An 11349-nucleotide genomic window follows, 5' to 3' on the forward strand; every position below is an offset into this window, starting at 1 on the left:
GCTGGAGCCAGGGGAAGATGCAGCCACTGCCCAAAATGGCACAGGAAGCAAAGCGATAGAGGAAGAAATATACTGTCCTTTCCCCTCTTCTGCCTCTCATCTGCTTTTGGTGCCTCACTTTGGCTGACAGTGCCTGGAAGCCAGAGGACAAATGTGATTGCCCTCTGGCTTCCAGAGGAAGTGCAGGAGTCTGGGAAGTGCGATTCCATGCAAACAGAGCAGGCGAAAGAATAAAGCGTGGGTCTGAAATCAAACAGGGGACTGGAGCAGCTCCCAAACCCAACGTCAGACCAGGGTAAATCACTAATGATTGAAACCTTGCCTGATACTATTTCTGGATGAAGTTGAGAAACTTGCAAAAGAGGGTCCTTCTACTGCAAACCAGGACTGAGAGAGATTCATGTACGTCAGTGTTCACAGCAGCGTTGTTCATAATGGCCAAAATATAGCCACAACCCTGACGTGCACCAACAGGTGAACAATAAATAAAACGTGAGATGTGGACAGAATGGGATACGACTCAGTCATAAAAAGGAACAAAATCCTGACACTTACTACAGTGTGGGTAAACCTTGAAAACATTAGGCCAAGTGAAATAAGCCCGACACAAAAGAAAGTGTGTGATTCCACTGATACGAGGTACTGGGAATAGACGGTTTCATGGAAACAGAAAGTAGAACAGGTGTTACCTGGAGCTGGGACTTGGGCACAATGGACAGTTACAGTTTGATGGGGACAGAGTTTCTCGTTGGAATGATGAGAAAGTTCTGGAAACGGATACTGGTGACGGTTGCAAAACATTGTCAGTATACGTAGTGCCACCGAATTTTACATTTAAAAGCAAAATAATATTTTTTAAAAAATACGATAATATTTAAAAGGTAAAGAAAGCATAAAAATAAAGAGTATCATTTGGCTTCCTAAGTGTACTTACTGATTATAAGAGCCCTTTATGGGAAGGGAGAATGTTGGCAACGAAGCAATAGAAGTTGACCGATGGACAAAACAGTAGGAACAAAAGACCATGAAGACTTAAACACCAAAACTCCATTTCCGAGATCTGTTGTGAAGATACGGTAACACTTTCTGGGGGGAGAAATGTTGCGTCCCCTTTCCCAAACTGCACTTGACTTGGTCGTGGAACATAAGAATCACTCAGAATGAAAAGGCAAAGGCAAAAGGAGGGGCATACAGGTGGAATCGGTGCACCTCTGCATATAAAGGGAGCATCTGAGAACTTGGAAATAGGTGATTTCACACAGGAAGAAAGAGGGGAAAGCCCAGGAAGCCCACAAGGGATCCTTTGAAGGACGGAGATGACTGGGGGAAAGTGGGGTTTCTGAGGCCTCTGTTAACAAGGACTAGGAGAGTGGATATGTTTAGCTCTGTCAAAAGCAGCCCAGAAATGTCGTCAAGGATAAGCCCTTGAAGACGGCTGTTCGCTTTCGCACTCAAGAAGTTCATTGGCTGCTTAGTGAAGGCCACTTCCATGAATGGAAGGGGGATCTAACCTGGAGTGGGATGAGCAGGACAGTGTTTATTTTTTTGCATTTCTCCACTTGCTGGTGCAACAGAAGCAGTAAACAAACGCTATCCCCATAACTCTGCTCACAACGTTGATGAAGGCGGCGCACAAATTAGGAGGGAAACAAAAAGCCATGTTAATTTCAAGCTCCATTAGAAACACAGGCAGGAAAAAAAAGTCAACATCTGCCGCACAGAAAAGGTCAATATTGGAAAGGAGAGAGACTTTCATTCTGAGATCCTAAGAAGATATTCCCAGCATTGAAGACATTCTGTTTCCTCTTTTGTTTTTGTTAACCATTGAATTAAAAAAAAAAAAAAGACTCTCTTGTTAATGTCTCCTCTAATCAGTTATGTGAGGTGATGGTATATGAACCGTATACTCCTTCTCCCGGAAAAGGAAATCATACCGTGTTTGGGATATATAACCACAGGATTGCATTCCAGAGCTGTCTTCTATTTTGCCTCTTGCATATAATTTTTTTAAAGAAACTCCAATAATGGTTATGACTTTGGCATATTGTGTAAATATTATTCTTTTGAAGACTCTAGCACATAAGTTGCCTCTGACATGAAATTGACACAAGATAGTCTTGTCTAAGAAACCTCGGCCCTTTAATCCCTTTGTAAAATGTGGTGCATTCCCCAGATCAAGTCCAGGAAATGTACACATCTTTCTCTCTGCTGGTGTTGAAGCGGATGATACACAAATGAAAACAGATATCTCTCTTAAATTCTGTTTTATGTCATGGCAGTGAGCATTCTGGGTCTTTGATGATGGATGAGTCTTCATTTGTAAATTTAAAGCCATATGTATTAACTTAGTTTCCTTCCAGGCATTTTGTATTAGTGAGCATCACATATGGCTTTATAATGCTCCCATACCAGATGCCTGGTTATACTTTGATTCAACATATGCAGGAAGAGAAGATATACGAGAATGTCATCATAACTTTTTGGCTAAGTAATCAGTCAGAAGTTCCGTCCCACCTGGAGGCAAGGGAGTGGCCCTGCTGATTTCTCAGGCTTCTCTCTCTAGATTGTATGGTCCTGTGACATCTTTTCCCAAAGGCAGTAAATTTGAAGAGTCAATCACGAAATGCAACCAAATCCATCCACCCTCCCCCCAAAACTAAACAGGTATTTTTAAACACACAAAGCACACACATATGCACACTTCAAGAACAACAGATTTCTTTTTGTGAGAATGGAAATATAGTCATCTCTAAATTACATTACTGAACTGAACTCCGGGTTTAAGTTACAATGAAAAGAAGGAATTGTAGGAGACTCCTTCCTTCGAACCAGAGCATGGATTATGGCCTGAATTTAATTAAGTGTTGCTCGTGGCACCACGCTGGCTGGCACTTAATTATATCCAGTTTATCTCTTTTTATATACCATCTCTGCTTATTCTCCAAATGTGTGCTCATCCTGTTTTCCCCAGCTCCAGTGTAAGCTCTCTGAGATTAGAGCTAATGCCGCACAGTAGATCCTCAATAAGTAGATCATAAATAAATGAGTGGTCAGAAGAACAGAAGAATGTGACTGCAGATTCAAGATGCCAGCTTTCCCATGTGAGGTGTGACCTGAGAAGTTCAAAAAAAGTGAACAAGGCTCCCCGTTCTTCCCCAGAAGGCATCCAAATGCTCCTCCTCTGGCGTCCATGAATCATATACAGATTTAATTTGTTTCCCTCTGGCCCTTTGCCCTTTTAATCTACCCCAGCAAAATCGCTCAACAATGTGGTACTAGAAAATATTCTGAAAAGCTTTCCCATACTCCAGCGTTTGTGTATTTATATACTTATTTTATGCTTGACCCTAGCTTGAGCTTTTTAAATTTTCTTAGTTTTCACTGGCATTTTCTAAGTGTGTTGTCCTTGTCTTCTTTGTGACAGCGTATTAAGATACCTGTTTTCAATGAGATCTCCCTAAAATACAGGTCAAGCATTCTCTATTTATAGAAAATTTCTCTTAAGAATAACATAAAGAATTAGTGACAATGGTTATATCCGGGAGGTACAGGAATGCGGAAGAGGAGAATGTCTAGTTTTCATTCTGTAATCCTCTGCATGGATCATTTTTCTCTGTGAGCCTGTGTTACTTTTATAATTTTAAACTCATATATTCATCATGACATATACCATTCTAGCAGGACATAGAAATTGTAATGGGATATTAATGCCATTTGTTGATTTGTGTCTATTATAAACAAATGAATAAGCTTATTGTTTTAAGATGTGACACTTAATGAATCCAGTAAGCCAGCTCATGAAGCATCTCTAGGTGTGCGCAATTAAACTCTGGCCAGTCACCATGCTGGCCTCCATGTATGGGCAGAGGATGGCGGAGCTGATGTTGTATCTGTAGATTTTTGCTTTGAATGACATGTCCCCAGTGAGCATTTCAATAATACAGAAGACGTTTCAGTCAGCAGGTCCAGAGAGCCACGTCCATCACCGCTTTCTGTAGTTGTACTTCGTGTTTTCACTCTTGGCGGTGTTCACAGTGGTAACACAGTTCGCATGTCGGGGGGCCTGCCCATCCTCTACAGCTTGCTAATTGTTCACATCCAGAGGTCCCACCACAATTCACTCTGTGCATTTCCAAAGTTTTTCTTTGCCTTAAGATTTTTCTGTCATTGTTGTCTCAGGGTTTTTATTCCTGGGTCAGAATAACTGATCCTGCTTCTAATTTGTCAGTAGCGTTTCTACTCTGGCTTGTTGGTTTTGAGTTTCTGCAAATGGCTTGACCATGGTGAGACACGTTTAAGCCTGTTAACCTTGAAGTAAATAAATGCTTACAAGTGCATTTGCCTCTCTGAATGAGTGCTCAGAAATGCAGGCAGTTCTTATAAACATATCTCTGTATTGCATTAAGTTCAAAAGCGGTACCCATGTTTAAGTTCGCACGTTGTAGAAACTGTAAGTTTAATTTTCAGTAGAGTAAGTGCATAAACACTCAGAATACATACAATTTTGTGAACATACACTATCTATAATCTGCAACATTTAAAAATCAACAAAACAATAAAATTTTTTAGTTTTTTAAAAATAAAATTAACAAAAAAGATGTGAAAGAGACTGGCTAAATGACTCCCTACCCTGGCGGTTCTCCGACTTTAACGTGCATCAGAATGACCAGAAGGGCCTCTTAAAATGCTGACTGCTGAGCCCCCGACTCAGTGGGTCTGCTGCAAAACCTATGAACTTTCTTTTCTAACGAGATCCCAGTTGATTCAGATTCTGTTGCTTTGAGGTCACATGTTGAGAACCACTGCTATCCCATGTCTTCTGAGCACACAGACACTCTGCATTTCCCTGCTGTGCTTGACGTTAGGTTGGGACCGAATGACAGGTCTGGGCCAGGGGCATGTGTATACCACTTCCAAATCTGGCCTCAGAATTCCCCGCACGGCCCTCTGCTCTCCCTCTCCCTTTCCTGGGCCGCTGTGGAGGCTGCTTATGAAAGGGCAGCCCGAGATGGAAGGCACCCAGAGATGGAAGGCACCCAAATCTGCAAGTCTGTGCGTGGAAGAAAGAGAGCTGCCTTTGTCACGGGGAAACTGTCACGTGAAAGAGGAATGAGCCTTTGCCATATGAAGTCACTGAGGCAGGGGGGATTACCCAATTTACCCCACGCTTGTGACTTTCAATACAGGATCAGGAGCTGAACCAGGCCAGGCTTTGAGGAAACTTTTATTATGTAAATTTGAGTGAAGATTAAGTCAATCTGCCATCCACTCTTCCCATTCAAAAAGATATATACAGCAGATACTTGAAAAACATCCTTTGGTTCAATGTCATTTCATTATAATGCTGATGAGATGCTATAGGAACTTAACACTTGTTTATACCAATTAGCCTACGGTAAAATCGGTTTCATTATACTTCGTTTTTGCCACAGCTCCGAGAGCCTCCTGACACCATGAATAGGTGTCTGGAGGCCACAAGGAGATTTTTGCCACTCTTTCCGATCTCTCCCAGATCCATCGTAGTACATCTGGGAGGGGGGCTTTGACCTGAACTTCTCCAACTGCCGTCTCCTTGGACTCTCATATTCTCACAGTCCCTAGATGGCTCTACCTACACATCCTTTGTTTCGTGTTAGATGAGACTGAGGCCCTTCTCCTCTTACTCCAAGTCCATTGTGGAACAGCTCTGCCTTGCTTACCTCTGTTCTTCTCCTACCTGGTTCTGCCAGTGAGGTCATCCCAGTCTTTCTGAGCCTAACTAGACTGGGGCAGAACTCCTTAGGCATCTGCAGGGAAAGTCTGTAGGCCCAGAACGACCCACGTCTTCCATCACAGCCAGGAGCGGCCAGAGCCTTTCAGAAGATCCCTGAACCCTATCGCCTGCGCTACTTTTGCTGTGTCTAACCCACGCCCTTTGTCTGGACTCGGCCAACACGTCCACGTCCCATTCCTGTCCCCACCAGTCTTGCTGAATTTGACCACTTGCCTACTCGGGAACCTTTTGAACACAGGTCCAAAGACAAAGAATAAAAGCCCCGTGCATTGGAGAAATGGAGGAAAAATGGGGGTTGGGAAGCACAGAGATGTGGAGAGTATTGGGCGACGCAGCTGGTGAGGCCTGTGCTTGAGGTGAGGGAGAGATACCCTGGCCCTTACCAGCAACCTGAGCCTGGCGACACCGGCCTGCTACGGTTGTTGTGAGCATCAGACAGATACACAGTGCTCTTTCCTTAGTGTCTGACCTATAGGAAATGCTCAGTCATGGTTGTTTTCTTCTTCTCTTTCTTTCATTTTATTACCTATATGTTGAGTTTGTTAAGAGCAAGAACTTGATCCTATATTTCAATGAATCCCCTCAGTGCCCATCCCAGTGAACTGGTTGGTAAATGCACCATAAATGGCAGCTGTGATTATCATTATTATTATTAAGCAGTTCTTTGTATGATAGAATTTTACATATATTTTCTGACTTAGAGTTTCATTTAATAAAACATTGCTATGGCTTTACAATACCAAATTGAGTTTCTGGCATCTGATACTTTCACATGTGGAATTATGCATCTCTGTTATTCATTGATATTTGGGGTTTAATTGTGTGATTCAAACATGGTTTTGTTTTCCAATAAGCGGATATTGGTTATTTCAGAGCTCCAAAGTGTCTCTAAGATTTAGAATGATAAGAAATACAATCTATATATATTGAATCACAACATGTATTTGCATCATAGCACTTTTCTGATAGCTATTAGAAAAGTGTATAAATACAGAGATTAAATGAATGCATAAAAATAAAAATAATCCTTTTACCAATAATTTGCTGCTCAAACAACAAGGAATAACTTGACCTTGTGATTCCACTGAGTTAAGGAGTCCAGTTCTCTGATTTCATGTTATGTTGTATCTAACTAATGAAGCGATCTAAGCGAATCCATGTGCCAAAAACTGACCTAGACAAAGTCAGTTTCCTTTGTGTCTAGATGCTTTGCATGCCCTGCTTACCCAAATTTCTAGTGAAGAAAAGAAAGGTTTGGTTTTTTCTTTGTCATTGCCAAAACTGCAAGTTAAACCTGGGTCCTCCCTCCTGCTCTCCCACGTAATTACATAATGAAGTTCCTGCTTTGCTGGAACTCCAGACTTTGCTGTGGTCCTGTTGACGATACACGAGACAGAAGAGAACGCACCCCAGCCTTGCTGAACTCGATGAGCCCAAACATTTGCAAGAACTCCCTTTAACCAGATTAATGTGCGCAGGCCCAACCAGATGCTCAGAGCAGATCAGAAGAGAAAGCACCACCTTTCATGGCGTGACCATGCATGAGTTTTCTTCTGATTATGGATGTTAGATGCCAGATGATTTTCATACTCCACGTGTTACTCACAAAGGGTTTTTTTTTTTTGTCTTTTTCATTGTTCTGCTTTTATTAAGAAGTAAAGTTCCTGTTTATCCCACCCCTCTGTTCCTCTCACAAGTACGCTCTTGTGTACTGGTCTATTTATAAATTTTTAATGTCACATTGGAAAGAACCTTTCCGAAACAGGCCCTCCTGACCTGTAACTACAGGTAATTTCAGCCAAGCTGAAGCCGAAATTACCTGTGCCTGAAGCACGCCCAGCTCCCAGTGAAGCAAGCCCCTGCAGCTCTGCTTCCGCTAGGGGAACAATTAACTTTGGGTTCCGTTCACCAACCATGGGCGCACCTGGGTTGATCACACGTGTTAAACCTGTGTCAGTCTTTTCAGCCTGCGCAGCTGAGGGGAGAGTCACAACGTACAGCGGGGCTCCAGAGCCTTTCAGTAGAAATGAAAAGATTTGCACTCATTGAACAAGAAAATGGCATTCCTGGCTGTCAGTCTGCAAGAAACAGCTTTCTCTCTGACATGCACTCAGGCTCTGTTCGCATCCCCAAATGGCAGCTCACGCCTCATTGCTGAGCAAGCGTTTCCCCCCCCTCCCCCGCCCCGCCCCGACCTTGGCAGGCGGGTGCGTTTGACGTGAAAGCAAGCTGCCATTACACTGGGACATAAGGATACCCCCAAATGTAGGGCCAGTTGTTAAACTGAGTAGGTTGTACTGAATCTTACTTTGCCGTGGGTTTCCAACCTGCTTTGAGATGTGCCTTCAATGCCTAAGAAACTGAGGGTAAGGATGGTTTGCCAGAGCTGGCGTGGGTCTGCAGTCTCAGTGCGGGGCACCTGCTTCCTCCCTCTGCCATCTCATGGCCCTTCACCTCTCCCGGCCTCATCTCATCCATTGTTGGGACCCTGAGTGTGTCAGACCTGAGGGTGGCTGTGAAGGGAGTCGAGATTTGTTGACGGAAAGCGCACTGAGCCCCAGGGGCAGCCAGGGGCAGAATTTATCACCAGCTGGGACCTGTGATCGAACTGCGTGTTAGGGGTGTTTTGCATTTCCCATGTTCAACTGGCTGCAAGCTGCACGCGTCTGGCTCTGATTTGCAGCAGGGCTCTTTTCGTGGGCTGTGTTTTTGTCAATGCAAACTCACTGAGGTAATCCTAAAGGAGACACAGTATAAATCTGCTCAGGAGAACTGTGTATTTCCTACCCAATCATAAACTGACTTCTATATTTTGTTTTCAGTTTTATAGATTGTCCTTTCATTCACAAACACTGATTGCGTGGCTCGGCTGCGGCGCCATGGAGGCGAACAAAACTGACATTTTTCTGGCCTACAAGAAGCTAACCGTTAGAGTATCGTTCCTTCAGTTATCGTTACCATCGAGGTTCACTGTTTGTAAATCCATAGCCTGAACACTTCAAACTCACTCTTTTACCTTGTCTAACTATCCCGTGGCTCTCAATTTCAGCCTCTCGTGACAAAGGAGGGAAATGGGGCTGGGTGATCCTGTGGGTCCCTGGAAAATGTGCAGCTGGCCTCCGCCTTCAGCACCTGTGTGTTCCTGGAGATGCTGCTTTGCGTCTCCGAGTTTCAAACACTGCATAAATTAAATGAAATAATGCTCAATTTTCAAGGGCTTGTTTCCTGTGTGTGTGTGTTTTTAATGGCCTAGATTAAAGTCTAGCCTGGCCTAAGAGCAGTGCAGAACAAAAGTGTCTATTATTGTATTGTTGCTGTTTTATTTTCTCTGAATCTGTAAATACTGCTTTTGATCCAAAGATTCCAGAATGTGTTTTATTAGATTTACCCAAATCCCGTCACTCAGGCATGCTGCAGTTTATAGTAGGCAATAGAACTCAGTTTCTGAAGCGTCACTCTGTAGCATTTTTCTCTTGTATAGACCCACGTGCAAAAGCACAGATGGAAAGAGACCAGTATAGTCGCTTTTGCATCTTAAAGCAGGGACATGCTTAGGATGCTTTGCCGTGTGCCCAACAAGTTGTCACCGAAGAGTCAGCTGCTCAGTGTTGACCTGATACCGGATTCTGAAGTCACACCACTGTGGTTTGCAGCCAGCCCAACACAGGACAGTTCGCACCGACCCTTTAGGCTCCTCCAGCTTTTTCCCTCCACGTTAGAAAAATGACGAAGATTTTTCTGGGAACTGAATGGTGATACATGATAATAAGAAAGCTCCAGGAAGTTAGTAAATATTTCCTTTCAGAGCCAAGGACACATGGAATCCAAGCCTCTGAAACATCAGCCAGACACTGGAAACTCGCCTGATTTGGTTTCATTGAGAATACCGAAGAATAATTAGACTGTGAGGGGAATTCTGTTTTCCATTCCCCAGGGACTGTGATTAGTAAGTGACTTTCCATGTCATTCTTTTTTCCACTTCCTGGTTTCTCCCCCTTTGAGAAGACTGTTTGCCGAGTGGTAAGAGCAAACGGAATGGGCACCGTGGGCTGCGTGGCTGACCCGCGGCATTCTGCGGGCGTTTCATGGCGGCCCCCGGATCTAGGCCCTCCCGCAGGCCTGGGCGAGGGTGCTGCCTCTCTCTCCGTCTGAACAGCCGAAATGATGGAACTTGGAGACCTTTTCTTTGCATTGTTAAACTTTAAGAAGAGAGCGAGAGAAAAGAAATGAGAAAGTGAAGATGTGTGTGTAGTAATACAGTGAAGTTACTTTATCTGGTCGCGTCCCTAACAAACAGACACGTGGAGACACCATCACAAGCAGGAAGGATGCTGAAGGTTTTCATCACACCACAAACGGTACACAATTAAATTGAAATATGAATGTAAGCCAACATTTCAGTTAAGCTGCTTATTAAAATAATTAGGGCAGTGAAGCAAGGAGTGTGTAAGCCATGGAAATTGTGAGGTTTGGTTAAATAAAATGCTCTCTCTGCAGATACAGAATTGAATGGGAAAGCAGTTTGAAGTCACGGGGATAGTAAATAAAAACTTCTACACTGAAATCAAAAGATACTGGAAAAGAACTGAAGAACATTATGAGGGGGGTGTGTGTGTGTGTGTATTTATAGGAACAGAAACCCTGAGCTGGAAGGGATTTTTGTACAACCATTTCTATACTGGCCACCACCAGGTTCTCCTGTAAAACGTATTTTTCCCTACGAGTTTTACTTTTTGAAAGACAATGGCACTTATGAAGTAGTAGTTACATTGATTTTTCCACTAAGTGAAACAGGATCCTCCCATTAGAGAACTGGATCAGCACAAAGTAACCAGTGTTACCTCTGTCGGTGACTATCACCGAAAGCAAAACCAGTGCCCAGAGAACCACCACCACCTTGGGGGGCGACTGGTACAGACCACTGTTCCGTCCAGCCCCTTTGTTGTGTGGGGGTTTAATGACGGCCCAGGACTGGACAGTTCAGTGCACACTGCAGGCCGCAGCAGAGGCCTCTCGATTTCTGGTGTGAACACTGTCTTTGCGAAACCACTCTGTCACTTTACGAACTTGGGGGGCTGTGCAGTTTTCAAATGCTATGAATTCCAAGATTGGGGAAGTACACCTGCATCTGAAAGACCGAACAGATAAGTAGCATTTTAACCCATTTTCTTCTCTGGATTTCTCTTTAAATTTTCTCGATAACAAATTGGTCATTTTTTAATTTTTTGTCTCATGTGCCATGCTTTTCTCTAAGGGCCATAATCCTACCTCGTCGATCCATTGTAAGAGCTTGCAGGTCATGGAGTCTTTCTTATGTGAGCCCGTCAGTGTGAAAAGTGCCACCCCTAAGCCTTATCTGTTGGATCACAGAAACAGGCAAGACCTAGAAGAGCTTAGAAGACTCCTCTCTCAAATAAATAATTGTGTTAAGATTGCTTCTTTCTCAGTTTAGCTACATTTGGAATCCTACTCTATACTCTCTGTATCTCAATGCAAGCTGGCCAGTGATTCAGACACGCTGTTAGAGACCTAAAGAGTAGTTGGAAATTGAGCCCACACTGTGTGTGCTTTGGACT

The 11349-nt window shown here is 43.5% G+C and overlaps 1 protein-coding gene across 5 annotated transcripts in view; it reads left to right on the forward strand.

The window, feature by feature from the left end:
- The window catches only part of SAMD12 (sterile alpha motif domain containing 12), a 316862-nt gene that overhangs the window by 224208 nt on the left and 81305 nt on the right, over positions 1-11349 (forward strand). For 2 of the 5 annotated variants that reach the window (XM_053929275.2, XM_045181709.3), the window contains one exon: positions 8596-8987. The exons of the other annotated variants lie outside the window; for them this stretch is intronic. Coding sequence is in view for 1 of the 2 variants with exons in the window: in XM_045181709.3 (XP_045037644.1) it covers positions 8596-8603 (8 nt within the window). In the remaining variant the exon portion in view is untranslated. Of the gene's footprint in view, positions 1-8595; positions 8988-11349 lie in introns of those variants that run through there. 5 annotated transcript variants of the gene reach the window in all.

The sequence above is a fragment of the Desmodus rotundus genome, chromosome 8, assembly GCF_022682495.2.
Source record: "Desmodus rotundus isolate HL8 chromosome 8, HLdesRot8A.1, whole genome shotgun sequence".
Classification (NCBI taxonomy): domain Eukaryota; kingdom Metazoa; phylum Chordata; class Mammalia; order Chiroptera; family Phyllostomidae; genus Desmodus; species Desmodus rotundus.